General features: G+C 40.8%; 1 protein-coding gene and 1 long non-coding RNA gene across 6 annotated transcripts in view; one reads left to right on the top strand and one right to left on the bottom strand.

Moving 5' to 3' along the window:
* The window catches only part of LOC111169540 (uncharacterized), a 35004-nt gene extending 11621 nt beyond the window's left edge, over nt 1–23383 (bottom strand). For both annotated transcript variants that reach the window (XR_016391312.1, XR_016391311.1), the window contains exon 1: nt 23143–23383. This is a non-coding gene — a long non-coding RNA (uncharacterized LOC111169540). The remainder of the gene's footprint in view (nt 1–23142) is intronic.
* Nucleotides 22345–24648, top strand: TCEAL1 (transcription elongation factor A like 1). Of its 4 annotated transcripts, none has more exons than XM_022563850.3 (3): nt 22345–22732; nt 23163–23230; nt 23606–24648. In XM_022563850.3, exons 2-3 carry the CDS (start codon nt 23198–23200, stop codon nt 24095–24097), a joined length of 525 nt encoding a protein of 174 aa, XP_022419558.1. In that variant the 5' UTR covers nt 22345–22732; nt 23163–23197; the 3' UTR covers nt 24098–24648. The 4 variants fall into 4 exon arrangements, with proteins under 4 accessions (XP_022419558.1, XP_022419554.1, XP_022419555.1 ...); XM_022563846.3 differs by having other exon boundaries at nt 22354–22732; nt 23163–23236; XM_022563847.3 differs by having other exon boundaries at nt 22707–22761; nt 23163–23236.
* Nucleotides 24649–26118: the final 1470 nt, after the last annotated feature.

The raw sequence follows: 26118 nt of genomic DNA, 5'->3' as shown, positions 1-26118 counted from the left end.
GTTATCTTCAAATTGAGATCATTTTACTTCTTCCTTTGTTATCTGGATGCCTATTTATTTATTTATTTTTGCCTAATTACCTTGGCCAGAACCTCTAGTACAACCTCTAGAAATGGCAATAGAAGACATCCTTGTCTTGTTTCAGTTCTTAGAAGGAAATTTTTTAGTGTTTCACCCTTATGTATGATGTCAGTTGCATGTTTTTGTAGGTTTCCTCTATCAAGTTGAGGAAGTTCCTTGTATTCCTAGTTTGTTGAATATTTTTATCATGAAAAAGTGCTGATTCTTGTCAAATGTTTTTTCTGTATCTGTTGAGATGCTCATGTGGTTTGGGGCCTTCATTATGTTAATATGGTTGTTTATATTGACTGATTTTTTGTTATACCAAACTTGCATTCATGGGGTAAATTCTACTTGGTCATTGTGTATAATCCTTTTTATATATTGCTGGATTCAACTTGATGGTAATTTATTGAGGATTGCATTTATATTCATGAAAAAATATTGGTCTGTATTTTTGTTGTTGTTGTACCTAGTCTTGTTATGATATCAGAGTGATACTGCTTTCATAGAATCAATTGGGAAGTTTTCCTCATCTATACTGTTATGGTAATGAAACAAGACCATTAAGCTGAGGTGGCTCTAATGACTTGGTAGTCTATGTAAGCAAATAAAAACCTAAGGCAGAGTCAGTTTCTATAAGTTTCTCAAGGTTAAGAAGAACACAGATGTAGAGAACAAACATATGGACACCAAGCAGGAAGCGGCGGGGTGGTGGTGGTGGTGGTGTGATGAATTAGGCGATTGGGATTGACATGTATACACTGATGTGTATAAAACTGATGACTAATAAGAACCTGCTGTGTAAAAAAATAAATAAAATAAAATTCAAAAATTAAAATAAGAACTAATCACAAGCAGCCAACTAGGCTTTCCCAAGTAATGAAACCACTTAAGCTATAGCAAATCAGATAACTTTTTTGCTTTGCTTCTGTGTCTTCTCTATAAAATCCTTGCCCCTAGGTCCTGTTGGTGGAGTGCTTTTAACAACTTCTGGTTGTTTATAGCCCAATTTGAATCAATGTTTGCTCAGATAAACTCTTAAAATTTTTAATATTCTTCAGATCTTTTAATTGTCCTGGTGTCAGAAGTGGGATCCAAAATAGATCGCCAATGGCCCTAAGGAGAAATGAGCAAGAGTAGATACCTGCTGATCCCATTGTGCTCATTGCTTTCTTTCTGTGTCTGGAGGTCGTGAAGAAGTCCCTCACGGATATCCAAGCTCTACAGCTTTTGCATCATGAGGATCTGACTTTACTTGAGCATTTATTTTTCCAGACTGGGTCTGCAGTTGGACTGGTCTGACTTAAACTGGACTGCGCCAGTGTGAGGCCTCAGGTAAATAAATTTTGTTTTAAGAGGAAAAAAGAAAAAATTGGTTCATTCGAGTCCAAGGAGTCAGGGACTACTCCATCTGGGATTCCAGCTAACTATATGTATAAAAATTATGGGCCCAGAACCTGTGTTTGTCTGAAAAAATGGTTTAACCTTACCAAAGATAATCTTTAATTACAGTGGCCACAGTGAGAAACTTTTAACCTAGATGAGCTCATCCATTTACAAGGTGCCCTAAAGAAAAAGGATTCTCAGCCAAGTACTCAGAAGAGTAGAGAGAAAATTATTTTTCCTCCCCTACAATTTCTGATAACACAGATGGGACCCTCTGGGACACCTCACTTGCTCTGGAGCCTATAGATGGGACCGCAGGAAAACTGACAGAAGCCAGTGAAAGGTAAGAATTCTGACCAAAGTCAGCTCTCCTGGATCTCAGTCTGTAGTGTCCAGGTAAGAGAGGAAGGTAAAATTTCATGGTGTCCCTTTTTTCTAAATTTGGACTCCTGTGAGTTTGGTTTTGGGGTACCCATTTGTTATCAATCCTTTCCATCCCAGGAACAACTATTACTTTCCTGTCTGTCTCTCATTTTGTGTACTGAGGACTTGGCTTGGCTTTCTTCCTGTTAGGGTACACAAGTCATTGCTTACATGTACAGGCAGCTCAACCGTCAGGTTTGGGCCCCGAAGAATATGACCAGACAGAAATGTGGGTTGCACTCTATTTATGGCTAGTGTCCTACTGACTGTTGCCAGCTCTCAGGGGACTTGTCCAAGTCTTTCTTTCTTTTGGTTATCTTTGCAAGTGGGCCTGGACCATGGGAGAACTATATCTTTTCACCATCTTTGGGGAAGCTTCATGTGTCCACAGTTAAGCCATAAAAGGCTTACTGATTTTGGTTGGAAGTAACTAGATAGGAATACACTTGGCTTAAAGGTATAAGGAAAAAATAAATTTAAAAAGAGTTCAATACTGCCAGGAATATTTACTGTTTCTAAAAACCTTACAAGATATTTGAGAAAATTTTTCTTTAAAAGGAACTCTGGTCAGAAGTTTGCCAAATTGGAAGCTGATATTCACAGCCTGACAGGAACATTTTTAGGCCTTCTCCCCTAAGCTAAAATGGAACTATGTACCCAGAGTGGAAAAAACAAAATGAAACATTCTGAAGTCTTTGTGGAAAGATTTACTAAAACAGACAGATTTAGTAAAAGATTTATTAAAACACCAGGACTTCCCTTCCACCCACCAATGTAGGGGACACGGGTTCGAGCCCTGGTCTGGGAAGATCCCACATTCTGCAGAGCAACTAAGCCCATGCGCCACAACGGCTGAGCCTGCGCTCTAGAGCCTGCAAACAACAACTACTGAGCCTGCATGCTGCAACTACTGAAGCCCGCATGCCTAGAGCCCATGCTTCGCAACAAGAGAAGCCACCACAATGAGAAGCCTGCGTACTGCAACAAAGAGTAGCCCCTGCTCGCTGCAACTATAGAAAGCCTGTGTGCAGCACCGAAGACACAATGCAGCCAAAAATAAATAAATAAATAAAAGAATCCTCCTGCCAATGCAGGGGACATGTGGGTTCGAGCCCTGGTTGTCCAGGAAGATCCCACATGCAGTGGAGCAACTAAGCCCATGTGCCACAACTACTGAAGCCCATGCACCTAGAGCCTGTGCTCCACAACAAGAGAAGCCACTGCAATGAGAAGCCCACGTACCGCAACGAAGAGTAGCCCCCGCTCGCCACAACTAGAGAAAGCCCATGCACAGCAGCAAAGACCCAGTGCAGCCAAAAACAAAATATAAATAAATAAATAAATAAATAAATAAATAAATTTATTTATTAAAAAAAAAACATTCCAAAGATACACAGCTCTAAATCTAGGACACAGGACTCTTTTGATTTCCGTCTTAGTTGGATATCTTCTCCCTGATATAAAGAAGCAAATTGTATTGTAGTTGGATTGGTGGGTTAGCCTCTTGATATCACTCAGGTTTCAACCCAATTCTCTGACGAATTAATAACAACTGTACTTGTCTTACAGATTGAGTTTTTCAGAGAACAGAAGTGTGACTCTAGAAGCAATTTAAAGTTCACCAATCCTTTTTACCAAATCCTAAACCTGCTCTATTCATCTCAAAAATGCTTACAGATATTGTAAAAGATCAAGACATTGGAAACAAAACTATAATTCAAAAAGATACATGCACCCCTATGTTCATAGCAGCACTAATCACAATAGCCAAGACATGGAAACAACCTAAATGTCCACTGACAGATGAATGGATAAAGAAGATGTGGCACATATATACAATGGAATACTACTCGACCATAAAAAGGAATGAAATAATGCCATTTGCAGCAACATGGATGCAACTAGAGATTATCATACTAAGCAAAGTAAGTCAGAAAGAGAAAGACAAATACCATATGATATCACTTATATGTGGAATCTAAAATATGACACAAATGAACCTATCTGTGAAAAAGAAATAGAATCAGGGACATAGAGATTAGACTGGTGGTTGCCAATGGGGAGGGGGGTGGGAGAGCGTTGGATTGGGAGTTTGGGATTAGCAGATGTAAACTGGTATATATAGAATGGATAAACAACAAGGTCTTACTGTATAGCAGAGGGAACTATATTCAGTATCCTGTGATAAACCATAACGGAAAAGAATATGAAAAAGAATATATTTATATATGTATAACTGAGTCACTGTGCTGTACAGCAGTAATTAACACAACATTGTAATTCAACTATACTTCAATAAAAAATAAATTTAAAAAAGACAGGGTGGTACTGCCATAAGGGTAGATATATAGATCAATGGAAAAGAATTAAGAGTCCAAAAGTAAACCCTCACATTTAGGGTCAATGAATTTTTGACAAATGTAACAAGACAATTCAAAGGGGGAAAGAGTTGTTTTAAAACTAATAGTGACAGAACAATTGGATATCCAGATGCCAAAGATTTCATTTAGACCACTACATCATACCATACACCAAAATTAGCTCAACATGGATTATAAGTATTAATGCAAGAGCTAAAATTATAAAAACTCTTAGAAGAAAACATAGGAGTAAATCTTCCTGACCTTAGGTTTCACAATGTTTTCTTAGATATGACAACGAAAGCATATGTGACAAAAGGTAAGATATATTAGAAGTTATCAAAATAAAAAAATTTTGTGCATCAAATGATACCACTGGTGGCACAGTGGTTAGGAATCTGCCTGCCAGTGCAGGAGACATGGGTTCAATTCCTTGTCCAGGAAGATCCCACATGCTGCAGAGCAACTAAGCCTGTGCACCACAACTACTGAGCCTGTGTGCTGCAACTACTGAAGCCCACGTGCCTAGAACCTGTGCTCCACAAGAGAAGCCACCGCAATGAGAAGCCTGCACACTGCAATGAAGAGTAGCCCCCACTTGCTGCAACTAGAGAAAGCCCGCACGCAGCAATGAAGACCCAACACAGCCAAAATAAAGAAAGAAAGAAAGAAAAGAAAGTGAAAAGACAACCCACAGAGTGGGAAAAAATACTTGTGAATCGTTTATTAAATAAGGAACTAATTTCCAGAATATATAAAGAACTCTGGAAATTCAACTATAAAAAGACAAATAGCCCAATTAAAAATGGGCAAATGATTTAAATAGGTATTTATGAAAGACATATAGATAACCAATAGACACATGAAAAGAAGCTCAACATCATTAGTTGTTGGGGAAATGCAAATCAGAACCAAAAGGAGAAAACTCTTCATATACAGTATGATGGTTAAAATGAAAAGGATGGAAAATAACACGTTTTGGTGAGGAGAATGAGAAACTGGAGCCCTCAAACATTACTGGTGGGAATCTAAAATGTTGAACCCAACTTGGAAAATAGATTGGCAGTACTTCAAAATGTTAAACATAGACTTCTCATATGACCCAGCAATTCCATTCCTTGGTATATACCTGAGGGAAAATGTCATAGCAGCATTGTTTATAATAGCCAATAAAGAAGTGGAAGAAAACCCCAAATGTCTATCAACCAAATAAATAATATGTGGTATATCACATAATAGAATATATTTGGCAATAAAAAGGAAGAAGTACTGATATATGCTAGAACATGGATGAACCTTGAAAGCAATATGCTAAGTGAAAGAAGTCACAAAAGACTCCATATTTTATTACTTAATTTATAAGATATTGTCATATCAGGAAAGCTATAGAGACAGAAATTTGATTAGTGGTTGCTTGGGGCTGGCAGCAGGGTGGGTATGATTGGTAATGGATACCAGGTCTCTTTTCGGGATTATGAAAAATGTTCTAAAATTAGATTGTGTGATGGTTGCCCAACCCTATGGATATACTAAAAACCATTGATTTGTACACTGTACATGGGTGAATTTTATGGAATATAAATTATAACTCAATAACACTGTTGAAGAGAAATTATTATATAATAAATATAGTAATGCACTGTGGGTTTATAACACATGTAGAAGTAAAATGTAAGACAACAATAGAAAAAAGGATCAGAAGGGGGATACACAGGTGTAAAGTTCTTCCATTATCCACAAAGTCATATAATATTATTTGAAGATACCATGTGATAATGTTACTGAGTCCAAGCTCGGTCTGCTCGCCACATGACAGGCCAATAAATCGGGAGACTAGGTGTTGAGGCAACGAATATGACTTTATTTGGAAAGCTGGGTATCCAAGAAGACGGTGGACTAGTGTCCTTATCGGGGTTTGGATGCTAGTTTCTTTTATAGAACAGAGATGGGGAGGAGGTGAGGAAGTAAAGTAAAAAGGCCATAAGTCTTGCAAAATATTTCCTGGTTTTGGCCAGTCTCAGGGAGGGGATGTGTTAGTTTGTTCTTTTCTGCAGCCATTCACAGGTGGGCAGGGTTAGGCTGTTTCCCTGTAAGCTGAACAAAGGTACTTTAGTTTAACATTCAGGCAGAGGGGCAGGGTTCCCCGAGGCAGGCCATCATGTATGCCTATAGCTATAGACAGAACAAAAGCAATGGAAAGCTAAGGTCAAAGTAAAAGAAACAGATCCAACATGGAGTCAGATTTTGTTCTTCCCTGTTACAATAATATAAAATAAATACTGCAAACTCCAGAGGCATGGCTCAGATATTTTACCTGGAGGGAGAAGCAGACTGTAAAACAGAGAGCTCTAAATCTCATCCCAAAGGAAATGACTTCGTTTAACAGTGTGAAGAAGATCAAGCCTAAAGGAGCTCCTGAAAACAGTGGAGGTTGTATTGTGTGGTATAATAAAAATATACATTGGGTCTTTGTCTCCAGTTCCTGGCATAGAGCTCCTAAAACTCTTGGGATACTCTAACTTATAGGAGTGTCTTTTTTTATTCATAATGAGCCCCTTTTAATTACATCTGAGTTTATACTAATTAGGTGACTCATGGTGGGGCCCCAGATAGTTTCAGGATGGGGGCTGGCCACCACAAAGACCAAATAAATTATTAGAGGGGTGTGTGGACAGAAAACAAGTTTCTTGCCATTCTGGTAAACAAGATGTTGCCCACTATCAAGCCATCAGCCACTGCAGCCACCCCCAACAGTGCACCCTGAGGGGAATTCAGGATGAAGAAAAACAGGACATTGGCCCTAGGTAGTTAAGATTCATATCAAAGGAAAAATTTCAATGAGCCAAGACTCTTGCATCTTCCCATATATAGAAAAGCACTAAAATCATTAACTTGAGATGTCTGTTTTTGTGATTAGCAATAACTTTTTGACGCTCGAGTACATGGGTTTATTTTTGGTTTTTTTCAGCAGAAACTCCTAGATATCCTGCCTCCTCCCTTATCTCTTTGGAACAGTTCCTCAGAGCTATCTGAGAGGCTGTATCCCGGGCTATAGACCTCCATAAGGCCACTGAATAAAACACAATTCTCAGCTTTTAGGTTGTGCATTGTTTTTCAATCAACAGCTAAAACGTTCAGTCAACACCCTGCCCCTCTTCCCTGACCTCTGGAGAGGGAAGAAGGGCTGGAGATTGAGTTCAATCACTGTTGGTCAATGATTTAATCAATCATTCCTATGTAATGAAACATCCATAAACCACCCTAAATGACAGGGTTTGGGGAGCTTCTGGGTTGGAGAACACATGAATGTGCTGGGAAAGTGGTGTGCCTAAAGAGGACAAGGAAACCCTGCATTTCTACTTCCCCCCAATACCTTGCCCTATGCCTCTCTTCCATTTAGCTGTTCCTGAGTTGTATTATTTAAAATAAACCAATACTAGTAACTAAAGCATTTTCCTGAGTTTTGTGAGTTGTTCCGGTAAATTATTGAAACTGAGGAGGAGGTCATGGGAACCCCCAAATTTGTAGTCAGCTAGGCAGAAGTGTAGGTAGCCAGGGCGCCCCATTGGTGGCTGGTGTATGAAGTGGGGATATTCTTGTAGGACTGAGCCTTTAACCTGTGATGAGTTAGTGTCAGAACTGAATTGAATTGCAGGACACCCAGTTGAAGAATCAGAAAATTGGTTGGTGTTGAAAAACACACTGCCTTTGGTAACAGAAATGGTGTCAGACAACACCACACATGGTGAAAAGCAATTGAGAGGACATTGGTAGATTCACTGGAGGTACAGACTAAACTGTAGGTCAGCTCATTTAACAGAGAGAAACTGGGAAAGAGAGAGCTAGCAGGAGACCTGGGGGCAGAATTAATCTCAGTCTGCAGAACAATTTATGCCTCAGGGCCTTGTTGAAAACAAGAGAGCAGTCAGCAGGCAATTAGTGGCGTTTTACAGCTGTGTATGGTCAGGGACGTAGAGAGCCCTGTCAAAACCACCGTCATTCCAAGGTGACTGTGGGCATACCTAAAGCTGTGCCCACTGAGGAGTAACACAAGAGGTTTCACACCTCATGCATGTGGGCCCAGGCATTATTTATTTAGAAACCAGATGGATCATCAAAAATAATCTAAATTCTGTAAAATTATCTAGCTAGTCACTAAACAAATAAACATGAAAATAACAATAACAAGCCCCAGATGGGGAGGGGGAGTTGCTACAATATATTACCTAAAATGTCCAGTTTCCAACAAAAAATTATGAGACATGCAAAGAAACAGGAAAGTATGACATATATCAGAGTAAAAGCAGGCAACAGAAATTGCCTATGAGAATGAACAGATGTCAGATTTAACAAAGACTTCAAAGTAGCTGCTATACATGTAATCACAGAACTAAAAGGAACCATGATTAAAGAGGTAAAGGAAGATATGATGACAATGTGAAACCAATAAAGAGAAATTATTTTTTAAAAAAAGAACAAATGGAGGGCTTCCCTGGTGGCGCAGTGGTTGAGAGTCCACCTGCCGATGCAGGGGACACGGGTTCGTGCCCCGGTCCGGGAAGATCCCGCATGCTGCGGAGCGGCTGGGCCCGTGAGCCATGGCCGCTGAGCCTGCACGTCCGGAGCCTGTGCTCCACAATGGGAGAGGCCACAACAGTGAGAGGCCCGCGTAACGAAAAAAAAAAAAAAGAACAAATGGAAATTCAGGAATTGAAAAGTACAGTGACTGAAATGAGAAATTCAACAGTGGATTTAAACTGGCAGACTAATTAGTGAACTTGAAAATAAACTGATAGCTATTAATCAATCTGAATAACAGAGAGAAAGAAGGCTGAAGAAAAATGTACAGAGCCTCAGAGAAATGTGCGACACTATTAAGTGCTGTATTGGTTAAGGAAATGACTCCCAATGGTAATTCGAATCCAGAGGAGCCAAGTGAAGAGATCCAGAAATTATTACAGCAGGCAAGTAGCTAGGTATGAGCAGAGAAATGGGGGCAGGGGCCAGGTGGCAGGAAATCATGCACCTTGTAAACAGTGGGGGTCCATAGGCAGACAAAGGAAAGCAGGAACCTCCAGACTGACAGGAAACCACACATTTCAGGTGATAAGTGTTCGGGTAGCAGACAAAGAAAGGTGAGGAAAGAAGGGAATCTCCTACATCAGAATGTAACCTGTTGCTCATTATGCTCTCATTACAATAAAATTAGCCTTACAGTTAAGAAGTACCCATCATGCACCGACGCCATGATGCTCCTGATCTAAGCTAAAGAAGTACAATAATCCCTCCTCCCCTCGGGAAGATGGAGCTGGGATGAAAAATCAGGGAATACAACCTCCAAACTCCTCCTTCTCCAGTGAATATTCCACCCCTTCATTTGTATGCCCCTCATAACTGGCTTGCCAAAGAAATCCAGGGCAGCAGCTCCTCACCTGTCTGCCCACTCTCCCTATGAGGGCCTATCCTTGCTTAAATAAACTCTCACTTTACTTTCTTTTTTTTTTTTCTTGCGGTACACGGGCCCCTCACTGTTGTGACCTCTCCCGCTGCGGAGCACAGGCTCCGTACGGGCTCAGTGGCCATGGCTCACGGGCCCAGCCACTCCGCGGCATGTGGGATTCCCCCCGGACCGGGGCATGAACCCGCGTCCCCCGCATCAGCAGGCGGACTCTCAACCACTGCGCCATCAGGGAAGCCCTCACTTTACTTTCTTAACCTCTCTGCTTCATCTCTGAATTCTTCGTGATGAAGAAAGAACCTTAAATTCACTGGGAACAAAATGATACATTAGAAGGTTAATATAACAAAAGCTATGAACATATACTAGCTTTCCTTTCTTCTCTCCGAAGTTACATAAAGTAATAATTATAACAGTGTATTGTTGGGTTTGAAGATGTATGGGTGTCATATATATATATTGGGTTGGCCAAAAGTTTTGTTCGGGTCTTTCCATAACATCTTATGGAAAGACCCAAACAAACTTTTTGGCCAACCCACTATAACAATAAGATCACAGAAAGGGGGAAAGGGAATAGAGTTACACAGGAGTAATTTTTCTGTATCTCATTAGAATTAAGTTAGTTATAAACCTGAAGCTGACTCTGGTAAGTTAATATGTATATGGTAACTAAAAATATAGCAAAAACATTAATGAAATTAGAATGCAACATTAGAAAATATTCATTTAATGCAAAAGAATAGAGGAACAAAAAATATATGAGACATAGAAAACAAAAAGTAAAATGGCAGAAGTAAATCCAACTGTATCAGTATTAACAGAAAGTGTGAATAGATTAAACTATCCAATAAAAGGCAGAGTTGTAAAGTCTAGTAACATGCTATCTACAAGAGACACACTTCAAATTCAAAGATACAAATATATTTAAAGTAAGAGGATAAAAAAGATATACAAACAGCAACCACAAGAAAGGTGAAGTGGCTATAGTAATATCAGACAAAATAGACTTTAAAACAAAAATGTTAGTAAAGACAAAGATAGACATTTTATAATGATAAAAGGGTCAATCTATCAGGAAGATATAACAGTTATAAACATATATGCACCTACTAAGAAAGCATCAAAATACATGAAGAAAAATTGACAAAAATAAAGGGAAAAGTAGACAATTCAACAACAATAGTTGGAGATTTTCAATATTAATAATGGATAGAACAACTAAGCAGAAGATCAACAAGAAAATAGAAGACTTGGGGCTTCCCTGGTGGCACAGTGGTTGAGAGTCTGCCTGCCGATGCAGGGGACACGGGTTCGTACCCTGGTCCGGGAAGATCCCACATGCCGCGAAGCGGCTAGGCCCGTGAGCCATGGCTGCTGAGTCTGTTAGAATAGAAGACTTGAACAACACTATAAACCAACTAGACCTAATAGACATCTATAGAATACTCCACCCAATAATAACAGGATTATTCTCAAGTACACATGGAACATTCTCCAGGATAGACCATATGCTAGGTAATAAAACAAACCATGATAAATTTGAAAGATTAGAAATAATATTATGTTTTCCGATCATATGGAATGAAAGTAGAGAACAAAAACAGAAAGAAATTTGGGAAAATCACAAATACATGGAAATTAAACAACATGCTCCTAAATAACCAATAGATCAAAGAAGAAATCAAAAGGGAAATTAAACTATATTGAGATGAATGAAATTGAAGATACAACATACAAAAACTTATGAGAGGCAGCTAAAGCAAGGCTTAGAAGGACATGTATTGCTGTAAATACCTATATTAATAAAGAAGAAAGATCTCAAATCAATAACCTAACCTTTTAACATAAGACCTCAGAAAACAGAGCAAACTAAACCTAAAGCAAACAGAAGGAAGGAAGTAATAAAGACTAGACAGAAGCTAATGAAACAAAGAATAGAAAAACAACAGAGAAAATAAAGCTAAAAGCTGATTCTCTGTAAATATCAATAAAATGGACAAACCTATAGATTGAAAAGAAAGAAAACTTAAACTACTAGAGCCAGAAATGAAACAGAGGACATTACAACTGACTTCACAGAAATAAAAGAATTATGAAGGAATACTAAGAATAATTGTATGCCAATACATTAGATAACTTAGATGAAATGAACAAATTCCTAGAAAGACACAAACTACCAAAACTGACTCCAGACAAAATGGCAAATATGAACATACCTATAATAAGAGAATTAATTAGTAAACAAAAAGCTACCAAGAAGGAAAAGTCCAGGCCCAGATGGCTTCACTGGTGAATTCTGCCAAACATATAAAGAAGAATTAATACTACTTCTTCACAAGTTTTTCTAAAAAATACAAGAGGAGAGAATACTTCCTCACTCATCCTATAAGGTCAGTATTATCCTGTTACCAAAACCATACAAAGACATCATATGAAAAGAAAACTACAGATTAATATCTTGTATAAATATGGATGCAAAAACCCATCACAAAAATACTAAAAACTGAATCCAGCAACATATAAAAAGAATTATACACCAGGAGCAAGTGGGATTTATTCCAGGAGTGTGAGGTTGGTTTAACATCCAAAATTCAATCAATGTAAAACACCATATCAATAGAATAAAACACAAAAACCACATGACAATCTGAAAAGGTGCAGAAAAAGCATTTTAAAAAATCGAACACCTTTTCATGATAAAAACACACAACACACTATAAATAGAAGACAACTTCCTCAACCTGGCAAATGACATCTAGGAAAAATGCACAGCTAACATACTTAATGGTGAAAGACTGGATGTTTTCCCCTTAAGATTAGGAACAATACAAGGATGTTTGCTCTTTCCATTTCTATTCATCGTTGTGCTAGAGGTTCTAGCCACGGCAGTTAGGCAAGAAAAAGAAAGAAAAGGCATCCAGATTGGAAAGGATAGAAGTAAAATTATGTTTATTCACAGGTGCCATGATTTTATATGGAAAATCCTGAAGGATCCACTAAAAAACTATTACAACTAATACATGTGTCCAGCAAGGTGGCAGGATAAAATTTCAATATACAAAAATCAATTGTATTTCTATATACTTGCAATGAACAATCCAAAAAATGAAATTAAGAAAGAAATTCCATTTACAATAGCATCAACAAAAGAAAATACTTGGTGATCAATTTAACAAAAGAAGTGTAAGAATTGTACATTAAAAAATTAAGAATGTTGTTGAAAGAAATTAAAGATCTAAAAAAGGAAAAACAGCTTATGTCCATGGATCAGAAGACTTAATATTGTTAAAATGACAATAATCCCAAACTGATCTACAGATTAAATGCAATCCCTATCAGAATCCATTTGAACATCTCTGTAGAAACTGACAGGATCACACTAAATATTCGAAATAGAGCTACCATAGGACATAGTAATTCCACGCCTGGTTATATACCCAAGAGAAACAAAAACATATGTCCACACAAAAACTTGAATATGAATGTTTATAGCAGAATTATTCATAATAGATAAAAGGTGAAACAATCCAAATGTCCATTAACTGATGAATGGATTTTAAAATATGGTATATCTAGATGATGGAATATTATTTGGCTATAAAAAAATAAAGTACTGATACATGTTACAACATTTATGGACCTTGAAAACATTTTGCTGAGTGAAAGAAGTCAATCACAAAAGACACATATTACATGATTCTATTTATATGAAAAGTCTACAATAGGCAAATCCATAGAAACAGGAAGTAGAAGAGTGGTTTCCCTGGGTTGGGGAGAATGAGGGGGGATGATGAGTGATAGCTAAAGGGTATGGGCTTTTGTTCTGAGATGATGAAAAAGTTCTAATATTGACTGTGGTGATGGTTGCACATATTTGAGGATATACTACGAAACACTGAAATGTACACTTTCAATGGGTAAACTGTATGATATGTGAACAATATCTCAATAAAACTGTTTAAAAAGAGAATGAAAGAAGCCATCATTATAGATACTCCAAACATTTAAAGGATAGTAATGGGAATATTATGAGTAACGTTATATCAATAAACTCAATAACATAGATAAAATTGTCAAATTCTCTGAAAGATACAAATTGCCAAACTCACTCAAAAAATAAATTGAAAACCTGAACAGAAGAATGGTTTTTAACCATCATGTCTCTAGAAGAAAATAAGGACCCTAATTCGTAAGCATATCTAACTTCCATGGTGTAAACCATGGCCAATTTCAAGCTATCGAAGCGACATCACTGAATGAAGATTTGTTAAGAGATGAAAACAATCAGCTCTCATTAGCTGGTACAAGCCAGCTCCAGCATGACACTGTCTGTTATCTATAAAAGAAAATTAATTTGTTATTAAAAACCTTCCAGGAAAACCCCAGGCCCAGATGTCTTCACTAGTAAATTCTATCGAACATTCAAGGATGAAATAATACCAATTTTAAATAGACTCTTTCAGAAAGTAGAGGAACAGGTCTCCTCTTATATAATGAGGCCAGAATTACTCTGATACTAAACAAAAACATTACAAGAATTCTAAGACCAATATACTTCATGAACATAAAAGCAAAAATTCTCTTAAAAATTTTGGGAAATTGAATCCATCTATATGTAAGAAGTATAATAAATATATCATGACCAAGTGAGGTTTATCCTAGGAATGAAAAGTTGGTTGAGCACTCAAAAGTCAATGTAATAGATAGCTAGTGGGAAGCAGCCGCATAGCACAGGGAGATCAGCTCGGTGGCTTGTGACCACCTAGAGGGGTGGGAGGGAGGGAGACGCAAGAGGGAAGAGATATGGCAACATATGTATATGTATAACTGATTCACTTTGTTATAAAGCAGAAACTAACACACAATTGTAAAGCAAATTATACTCCAATAAAAATGTTTAAAAAAAAGTCAACATAATTCATCATACTAACATGATAAAGGAGAAAAATTATAACCATTTTAATAGATACATAAAAGGCATTTGATAAAAGACAATACCTACTTATGATAAAATTTCTTAGGAAATTATGAATAGAAAGGAAGTTCCTCAGCCTGAAATAAGGCATCTATGAAAAAACTACAGCTGACATCATACTTAATAGTGAAAGACTGAACACTTTCCTCCTATGAAAGGAACAATTCAAGGATGTCACCACTGCTATCCAACAATGTACTGGAAATCTTAATTAGTGCAGTAAGGCAAGGGGGAAAAAAGTGTGCAGATGGGAAAAGAAGTAAAACTATCTTTATTTGCAGGAATATTACAAGCATGTACATAGAATGCCCTAAGAATCTATACAAAGTTATTAGAACTGATAAGTGAATTTAGCATGATCTCAGGATAAAATGTCACTATACAAAAATCAAGTATATGGGGGCTTCCCTAGTGGTGCAGTGGTTGGGAGTCCGCCTGCCAGTGCGGGGGACACGGGTTCGGGCCCTGGTCCAGGGGGATCCCACGTGCCGCGGAGCGGCTGAGCCCGTGCACCATGGCTGCTGGGGGCTGCGCTCTGGAGCCCGCGAGCCACAAACGCTGAGTCCACGTGCCACAACTACTGAGGCCCGCGTGCCTGAAGCCTGTGCTCCACAACAGGAGAGGCCACCGCAGTGAGAAACCTGCGCACTGCAACGAAGAGTAGCCCCTACTCGCCGCAACGAAGAGTAGCCCCTACTCGCCGCAACGAAGAGTAGCCCCTGCTCGCCGCAACTAGAGAAAGCCCATGTGCAGCTGTGAAGACACAATGCAGCCAAAAATAAAATAAATGAAATAAATTTATTAAAAAAATCAAGTATATGATACAGGCACTATGGAGAACATTATGGAGGTTCCTTAAAAAACTAAAAATAGAACTACCATACAACACAGCAATCCCACTACTGGGCATATACCCTGAGAAAACCATAATTCAAAAAGTCATGTACCACAATGTTCATTGCTGCTCTATTTACAATAGCCAGGACATGGAAGCAACCTAAGTGTCCATCGACAGATGAATGGATAAAGAAGATGTGGGGGCTTCCCTGGTGGCGCAGTGGTTGAGAGTCTGCCTGCCAGTGCAGGGGACACGGGTTCATGCCCTGGTCCAGGAGGATTCCACATGCCTCGAAGCGGCTGGTTCTGTGGGCCATGGCTGCTGGGCCTGCGTGTCTGGAGCCTGTGCTCTGCAACGGGAGGGGCCACAGTGGTAAGAGGCCCACGTACCAAAAAAAAAAAAAAAAAAGAAGATGTGGCACATATGTACAATGGAATATTACTCAGCCATAAAAGAAACAAAATTGAGTTATTTGTAGTGAGGTGGATGGACCTAGAGACTGTCATACAGAGTGAAGTAAGTCAGAAAGAGAAAAACAAATACCGTATACTAACACATATATATGGAATCTAAAAAAAAAAAAGGTTCTGAAGAACCTAGGGGAAGGACAGGAATAAAGATGCAAACGTAGAGAATGGACTTGAGGACACGGGGAGGGGAAGGGTAATCTGGGAAAAAGTGAGAGAGTGGCATGGACTACCAAATGTAAAATCGATAGCTAGTGGGAAGCAGCTGCATAGCACAGGGAGATCAGCTCGGTGCTTTGTGACCACTTAGAGGGGTGGGATAGGGAGCTGGGAGGGAGGGAGATGCAAGAGGGAAGAGATATGGGGATATATGTAATCAGCTATGTATGTATAGCTGATTCACTTTGTTATAAAGCAGAAACTAACACACCATTGTAAAGCAATTATACTCCAAGAAAGATGTTAAAAAACAACAACAAAAAATAAACACAAAAAACAAAAATCAAGTATATATCTTATGTACTGGAAATAAACAATTAGAAAATGAAAAATTTAAATGCCATTTGCAATGGCATCAAAATGAGTGAAGTAAATAGGGGTAAATTATAGGAAATACCTGAAGACTTATACACTGAAAACTAACAGTATTTTGCTGTGAGTAATCATGGAAGACCTGAAAAATGACAAAGTATACCATGTTCATGTATCAGAGGACTCAATACTGTCAAAGTGGCAATTCTCCCCAGATCTGAATACTCAGTATAATTCCAATTAAGATCCCAGCTGGCTTTTATTTGTGTGTGAAAATCTACAGGCTGATCCTAAAATCTGTAAGGAAATGCACAGAATCTGTAGCAGTCAAAACAATCTTTAAAAAGAGTATCAGAGGACTGACAATAACTGACTTTGAGCCTTCCTATAAAGCTGTAGTAACCAAGACAGCATAGCATTGGCAAAAGGATGGGAGTGAAGATACACAGTATGTGTGCCTGCCATTTTTGCTGTCCGGTTTGCATGTTGCATTTCCCGTGCCCCATGAGCACCAAATTCAAGTGGACCCTTGATGAATGGGTGCTTAGCAAGACTCAAAGCAAGAAAATGGCAATGTCCTTACTTCTATGATTGCTGATAGCCAGGAGAGGCCACCTTTTTGGTTCCACTCAGAACTTACTTACAGGGACTTCCCTGGTGGTCCAGTGGTTGAGAATCTGCCTTCCAATGAAGGGGACACAAATTCAATCCCTGGTTGGGGAACTAAGATCCCACATGCCACAGGGCAACTAAGCCTGTGCACCACAACTACTGAGCACGCAGGCCACAAGTGGAGAACCCACATGCCACAGCTACAGAGTCCACATGCTCTGGAGCCTGCACGCCACAACAACTGAGCCCGCATGCCACAACTAGAGAGAAGCCCGTGCGCTGCAACGAAGATCCCGCGCACCACAACTGAGACCCGACACAGTCAAAAATAAATATTAAAAAAAAACTTACTTCCAACACATAGTCACATTCCAAGAACCCCAAATGACCAAGAAACCCAATCATATCCTTATTGACATGTATTACTTCCTTGAATTTGCCAACCACTTACTGTTGAAAATGATGACAAAGAAGAAAAGATAGAACCCACAGTTCCAGTTCCATTCTATGTGTGCAGAATGTTCATGTGTGCATGTACCAAGAAGTAAAATAAAAACAGTTGAGTCAGTTTTGTGCAGCATTTCACTGTTCTGGTAAGAAGTGAGTACATATACAAAATATGAATTATGCAACTTTGGTGCTTCTGCACATGAGTCAAATGCTCTTATATTTGCATTTAAAACTGACATTGTACAATATAAAGACGGACAATATCATTTATGCTAATAGTTAAAATTTTCAACTGTCCTTTACTTAGAACAACATTAAATAATAAATAGAAAGCACCATGTCAAGGTCAACATCAGTGGTCATAAATCACATTGATAGCATGCAGCCGTGATATGATGTGATGAAATTGCACTTTATCCTGTGATCTTCCTCCCCCACACCCATAACCCCAGTTTAACAAAGAGAAAAAGACCAGACAAATCTCAGTGGACAGGCATTCTACAAATACCTGCCTAGTACTCATAATTATAAAGATCATCAAAATCAGTAAAAGTCTGAGAAACTGTCACAGCCAAGAGGAGCCTAAGGAGAAATGACAACTAAAAATATGTGGTATTCTGGATAGGATCCAGGAGTAGAAAAAGGGCATTACGTAAAAAAAAGGAAATTTGAATAAAGTAGACTTTAGTTAATGACAATGTGTCAATGCTGGTTCATTAACTACAACAAATGTACCATACTAATAAGATGCTCCGGGGTACGGAGTATATGGGAATCCTCTATAATATCTTCTCAGTTTCTTTGTAAATCAAAAACTGTTCTAAAAAATGAAGTCTACTAAAAAAAAAAGTCAAAAGGGAGAACACAGAAAAAAGAAAAGCTTTATATGTTAGTACCTTTAATAGCACTTTTTTCCTTGCTTTTTGAACAAAGGGCTTTGCATTGTCATTTTACACTGGGCCCCGCAAATTATGTAGCCTACACTGCCTCTGTCCCTACCTCTGTCAGCCAGACTTCAGATTAGTGTTGTTTTGGACCCTTTTGAGAGTCCCTGAGGCCAAGAGTGAGTAAGGCTCTGAGTATGCTGGGGCCCAGGAGGGAAGAGTTCTGTGCTCTGAACTCATCTGGATTCTGGGAAAGGCAGCAGCAGCCAGTCTGGAGAAGCCCCCACTCAGGCCAAATGGTGTTCCTAAGAGAAGCCCCTTCTCACCTCACCACGGTGGGCAGTGTGGAGTCAGAGCATCCTAGAGCTGCAAGGGACCTCGTTCACCACAGCCCCTGACCCCACCTTTTAGGGAGAAGGAGGAGGACACAAAGAGAGGCATGGAGAGGGGTAGAAGGCTCCCAGCCTCCAGAGCCCTCCAGCCAGTGACAGCCTGAGTCCTGCCCAGCCCAGAGCCAGGTACTGCCTCCCTTCAGCCAAGGTCTGGACCAGCCTTCCCTGTCCCTGAGTGTTTCCCAGAAGCCTGAGTTGCCACCCCACCTTTCTTCAGAGTCCCTTGCTTGTTTCTCTGGGCATATGCAGGGTGTGTGTGTATTTGTGTGTGTGTATGTGTGCATGTCTGTCTGTCTGTCTAGGCTCAGTTAGGATGAGGCCAGAAGCAGAAAAGAGGGGCTCTTGTCATTGCATTTCCCACTTGGCTATTTCCCCCAGGGTGGGGTTGGGGGAGGTGAGCCTGAGAGCCCCAGGCTGGACAGAGCCTGCTGCAGTCCCAGGCAGCAAGTCTTGAGACCAAAGTACTGCCATGGGTGTCATTAGGAAAGAATGCAGAGGCAGTAGCAGCAGGGGCAACCTCTGGGCTGGAGAGGGCAGAACCCCGCGACTCCAAGTCCAGACAGACGGGCCCTGCAAAGGGAAACCAGACCTCCATGGGGTCTGGGGGGCGGTGCTGGAGAGGCGCTCAGAGGGCAGGGGGACTCTGTATCTGCCACAGAAGTACAGCCTCACCAGGGAGCAGGAATCCCTGAACCAGAAACCCACCCTGGGCTTCCTCAGATCCCCCAGAGAAAGGCCACACCCCTGAAGACTGTTGTCATGGCAGCAGCTGCCAGGGCTGACTGCCTTCCCCTTTTCCTGTATGGCTGCCCTGCCTGCCTTCTGGGACCTTCGGCTCCTGTTCCCTGACATTCCCTTTGTACCAAATGGTTGTCACCGTGGCAGAACCCCCTTCACCTTATGATCTCTTGAGAGCCCTTTCTCTCAAGGGAATCTCAAATCAGCTATTGTCAGGGAGAGACTTAGAGCCAATACGAAGATATTGTCTTCATTCCTTCTTTCAGGTTCTAGTTCCTCATACCTCCCTTGTCTGACCCCCATGTTTACCAAGTGCTCATCAAGGGTTAATTTATACTGGTTTGGGAGCTTTCAGAGGCAACTATGTCTTCTATCAGCAGCAGCAGAAGGTAATTCCACCCTGAGAAAGGAAAGGAGGGGAGCTGGCCTGGCAGAGCGTACTCCTGGCTGCCACACCCAAAGGGAAAAGGAATTTTTTCATTTGGAGTCAGAGCTCTTTGCTGAAGATCTCCTCTAGATCTTTCCTGAGCTTGCTGAATTTATCATCCCATTTAGTACTAATGGTGTGATGTAAATTAATATTTTGTAGCTAATGTACTGAATGACAGAATCTGAATACAAAGAATGAGGGAGTGAATCTAACTGACAACATTTAACCCAGAAAAATACAAGCTTCTGCACTTGGGTTAAAAGTAAACTGATTTACAGAAGTGCATTAACAGGGGTTTGGGGATCTCAGTTGACTGCAACTTAAAGTGGATTCAACTGTGTTATATGGCATCCACAAAATCTACTAAGATCTTAGGATGCATCTGTAGATGTATCGTGGCTATTCTAGAATGAAGGGTGTGGTAAGATCACTCCATGCTACACCAGGAAGAATATCCAGTATTTTCAGACATTTACAAATTCAGGAGCATGTAGGATGGTGAGTGACTTTGAACAAATATATCACGTCAGAAGGAGCTGAAACAACTGGGGAGGTTAAACCTAAAAAAAACAGTCTTGGTGAGAACATAACTGTTGAAGGATTAAATGAGATAGTATATGAGATAGTGCTTAGTGCAATGCCTGGCACACGGGCTCAATTAATGTTAATAATAAAAGAATGATAATTAGTAGTATTATCAGTACTGTCATACTATTATTATTGTTACTAGCACTACTCCAGGTCCTTTACACATACTGACTCATTTATTCTTCTTACCAATCCTATGAGGTAGGTACTATTTTGTCTCCAATTTTGCAGATGGGAAGTAGAGTCACAGAAAGGTCAAGTATATTGCCCAGTGTATCTTACAGGTGGGCAGGGGAAAGAACAAGAACATTAACTTTGGCAGTGTCAGGTTGCCAAGGGTAAAAGGCACTTTTGTTATTTTACACTTGTTTTGTAACACTCCAGAGGGCAGAACCAGGACCAGTGTGCATAAACTACAAGGAGGCAGATTTCAGCTCAAAGGGGGAAAAAAAGCACTGAATGATTAGAACTGTCTGAAATTTCACTGGAGTATCTCTTAAGGTAGTGAGTCCTCCATCACAGGATGTGAGGAAAAAAAGGATAAAAATGAAGAATGAATAAATGGGGCTCCTCTCGGAAAGAAACCATACAAATGATGAAGCCAACCCTTGGTGAAAAGAATAAAGAAGGTAGAGTGAAACTTGGTTTAAAAGACACATATCATTGAAAAATTGAAAGGTAAAACAGTTATGGAAAATATATAAAGGTGAACTAATATCTATCTGTCTTGCTGCTATCTCAACACAAAGTAAACTAGATGTTGGAGAAAAGTGACAAAAAGCTCTTAAAATGGGAAATTCCACATATGAATTTCTGTTTGGAAACTTACTAGACAGCCCAGGATCCTCACAGATCTGATGGTCACCTACCCTGAAAGTGTAAATTATAAGGAGAGGTATAGTCTCTGCTCTCTGGAAGAAAGGCCATCTGCATGATAAAGTAGCATCCAGGCTGATGTGAGATGCAGGCATGAAGTCGAAGATCATAAAACACCATTAGATCCAAAAGTACATGCTTGTAATAACAACTGTGTTAGCATGATTTTAATCCTGCTACTTTGTGTGTGCTCCAAAGAATTATTACATAGTTTAATATGAATGTCCTCTGTGCTGAATCTATCTTTTTGGGTATAGCAGTCCCAGGACCCAAATATTTGCACATTTAATGAATTGATATAAATTTCGTCAACCAGCAACACCAGTAGGTTGCTGGTTAAAGATTTAGACCCCCAGCAAAATCTATTTCTTCTATTATAAATAATAATTACTCAATAGTATATATATGGTATATATGTAATATAAATACATACATACATATATATATATATATATAATAATGCCATGCTCTCCACCAAAAGTGCTCCCATTTCAGATAGTAAATAAGTTTTCAAACTATTTGTACATAGATGCACAAATGTGTATTTTGATTTATGAAAATCAAAGTACTCAGTCTTTTTAGATTTATGTATTGATACTTCACAAACTTTACTCTTTCTAGAGCTCTAGAACTGAATGATTACCAATTTAGGCTGGAGCTTTTCTACTTGTGATTTAGGTCTGGAGACTCAAGAAAAAATCCTTAAGTCATGGAAAAGTGAAAGTTTATCTCCCATGAAAGTGACAAGAGATGAAAACCATGTTGATAGAGCCTAAACGGACATGATGGAGTTATGGATGTGGATTAAACCTGGAAGAGGTGGCATATGATAGTGACTCATTAAGGAGAAACAGTCAAATTTCAGTACAGGATCTGAACTGTAGGGGAAATAATGGGCCTTGGTAGCTGATGACAGGAGAATGAGGGAGAGAGGTGTTATCAGGGGAAGAGGCAGAGAGGAAGAGGCAATAACCCTCAAGACTGGATGCTGACCGCCTCTAGTAACCAGGAAAAGGCAAATATAAACAGAGAGGTGAGTGACGACGATGTATGGTGTGTTAGGGGGTCAGGAAATATCGGCTGGTTGCGGCAGCACCGCCGCCGGTCAAAGTGGTAACTGGGGATCTGAGCTTGGCGGTGACGCGCGGCCATCACGTGACCAGAGCCTGTGTCTGCCCAAGTCCCTCTCGTCGTGGTCTTTTTTCCCTGTCCAGACACCATCTTCCTATTGCCCTTTGGTCGAGGGGAAAAACAGAAGGAAGTAAGTCCCCTCCGCCCTCTTAAATCGGTGTAAGTGTCGGTGCTGCCCAGTAACCCCTGGGATTGGGATGGCACAGAGTTCAGGCCTTCCCCTGTGCCCCGCCCCGCCCCGCTCCCGCGCCCATATTTCGGTGCAGAAAATGGTGGTCTAGGGGGTGGGGTGGGGAGGTGAGTGGGCCCCCCCCCCACGGGAAGGAAACACGGACACTTAGAAACAGCTTCTAAGTAGTCCTTCGCTTTCACTTCCCGCCTGGAAACAAATGGCGAGCATTGCGGGGTTGGCGGGGGTCAGGGGGAGAACGAAGCTTTGAGATGGGGCGAGGGGGAGGGGAACACGGGGTGAGGCAGCTGGTGCCTGTAAAAGGGACGTGTGAGTCAGTCCCTCCCTCATCCCCGCTCCCCGCCCCCTACCCTGTCTTGTCCGTCTGCAGCTCCGCAGGTCACAGCGGGGCACCTGGAGGAGAGGATGCCTAGGAGCCAGCCGCCGGGAGAGGTCCAGGTCGGGGTAGGGTTGGGCAGCGGGCCGGGATGGGGTGAGAGGGAGGGCGCTTGAGGGAGCCGGGTCCGCGGCACTGCCAGCCCGCCCCGCCCCGGCCCCAGCGGGAGAGGCCTCTGTGGCAAGGCCTGCCGGGAAAATGGTGGGCTTTCGGAAGGAGAGGGGGACAAGGTGTGGGGAGGCCGGGGGGGGAACGACCAGACGCGCGGGGTCCCGGGGGCCGAAGAGACCCTCGGCCAGCGTAGGTTGGAGTACCCGGGCCCAGACTCGGGAAGAGGCAGGTATTGGAACCCATGGGCGGGGTTTTGGTCCAGACAGCGAGTATTCTGACTCGCCTTTGCCTTTCCTGTCTCCTGTGAATAACCGTGCTTAAAAAAGACCATCCTGAACATGGAAAAAGCCTGCCAAGAGCCTGAGGAGCAGCCACAGAGCTCGCCCAAGGCGGAGGAGGAGCGGCCTCCTGTGGAACACTCTCCCGAAAAGTCGTCTCCGGAGGAGCCGTCTTCGGAGGAGCAATCCTCGGAGGAGGAGTTCTTTCCTGAGGAACTCCTTCCTGAGCTCCTTCCTGAGATGCTCGTGTCCGAGGAGCGCCCTCCTCAGGAACGCCTGTCTAGGAAGGACCTTTTTGAGGAGCGCCCTCCCATGGAGCAGCCTCCTTGCGGAGTGGGCAAACATAAGCTAGAAGAGGGAAGCTTTAAAGAAAGGCTGGCTCGCTCCCGCCCGCAATTTAGAGGGGACATACACGGCAGAAATTTAAGCAATGAGGAGATGATAAAGGTAGCAGAGGAGATGGAAGAGATGAAGCGAGTACGAAACAAATTGATGATCATGCATTGGAAGGCAAGGCGGAACCGTCCTTATCCTATTTAATGTGTTCGGCCTTTAATTCTGTTTTGCCTGGTATGAGTATTATCACCTGACCTTTGTTTGCTTTTTCTCATATACCTTACCCTGTCTTCCTAATCTTAACTTTGCGTCGCTTTATTTGAGGTGTTTCGCTTGTAACTGGCATAAAATTGCCCCCCCATCTGCAAGTCCCCCTCTTTCAATCATAAGTCTTCTCCATTTGCATGGAAAAGATGTACATTATATATTGTGAAGTGAAAAAAGCAATTTTCAGAAAGTATATGTAGTATCCCCTTTTTGTAAAAAATGTATATTTATATATTAATATGAAAAGAAAAAACTGAAAGTATATACTTTAAAGGCTTAACAGTGGCTATCTGTGGTAAGATAACAGGTGACTTGTTTGTTTTTCATTTTTGCTGCATCTGAATTTCTCATTTTTTCAAGATGAACACATTTTACATGTGTTGCAAAAAACCCCAATATAATAGAAAAATTGTAAAGCAATTTAAAAATAATGTCAATCAGCTTATAAAGATAATGTGGCACTTAATAAATACTTGACAGAACTTAAATCCCATGTTTTTTTCTGAATCTCTTAGGCAGAGATGTAAACCAGGTACTGTACTCATATTTGTTTAAGGGTCATTCTTTTCCCATTTAAATAGGAATAGGAGAATTTACAGGGCTGCTGCGGAACCAAATGAGGTAAAGGTCATGTGAGCTGTACTTTTTCCCCCTACTTGCACATGCTGGACCCCATCCCCTATAGATTCCCTTCAGATACTGGGGATAGTACCCAAAGGAGGTCTCGTTTGCACTCACAAATCCTGTGCAATTCCAGGTGAGTGCCACATGCTATTCCTGTCCTGCTATTCTCTTCCCTTAGATACCACCATGTCTGCTGGGTACCGCTGCCCCTTCTCCTGGGTCCTGCTCCTTTCATGGCCCCCATCACAGCTGAGGTGCCAGAGTCCTCAAGGTGCAAAGCTTTACTGATTGCTCTGGAGTCCCCGCTGGGCCAAAGCTGAACTGTGTCTCTTAACAGATATATGAAGGATGCCCCTCCTCTAGCTTTAATATTACACCTGTCCAGGTGGATACCATCCCAGTACTGCTTAGACCTCTATGTCTTAAAGAATTCTTAGCAGAATAGTCTTTCCTATTTATTTTTTTCCCAAAAGCCTCCCCTTTTCTCCATTGAGCGCAAACATGAGTTCACTGGGACCTGGGCTCGGAGATGAATATGTGAGCCAGACACAATGCTTTGTGCTCAGAATTGGAACCCCCTCCCAAATAATCTCCAAGGATAACTATGGTTTTAATTGCCCAACATTTGCTTAGGGTGAGTTCTCTCCCAGGGGCTTTTGGCAGGCTTGCCTTACCAATTCATCTGACTTACTCAATATGTATAAGTTAAAGAGGAAATTAAGACCTAAGCTCAGGGACTTCCCTGGTGGTCCGCTGGGTAAGACCCCTTGCTCCCAATGCAGGGGGCCTGGGTTTGAACCGTGGCTGGGGAACTAGATCCCGCACATATGCCAAAACTAAAGATCCCGCGTGCGGCACCTAACACAGGTGTTTATTTTGGCGCAGCCAAAATAAACAAATATTTTAAAAAAAGACAAGCTCAAACTAGGACATTTCCCTTCTGCCCCACCCCACATCAACAAGAAACATGCAAAAGTCATTAAAGCGCTATGTGTGTGTGTGTGTGTGTGTGTGTGTGTGTGTGTCTGTATCAGGTGTTATGATTTCTGTTAAACTCCTTTTTAAAAATCTAAGATTTGTAAGTAAAGTACTAATATATATGCATATACATATATATGTGTCTGTATCAGATATTATGATTTCTAAGATTTTGTTTTATTGATCATGTTAATTCTAGAAACACAGATAGTGGCTAATAATTTTTGAATTATGATCCAGTCCTGAACCCAGCCTGTCTGATGGACTATGTTAGCTTCAGTGTGTTCACATCTCTAGAAAGCGTGAATTGCAATTCCAAAGGGATCACGTTAGGGGTGAATTTCCCCAAATTCAAC

The sequence above is a fragment of the Delphinapterus leucas genome, chromosome X (assembly GCF_059928025.1).
Source record: "Delphinapterus leucas isolate spDelLeu-1000000601 "Yukka" chromosome X, BTC_Dleu_Yukka2, whole genome shotgun sequence".
NCBI classification, from domain to species: Eukaryota; Metazoa; Chordata; class Mammalia; order Artiodactyla; family Monodontidae; genus Delphinapterus; species Delphinapterus leucas.
Note: the sequence above shows the minus strand (reverse complement) of the source record. Positions and strands in the feature narration are given on the sequence as shown.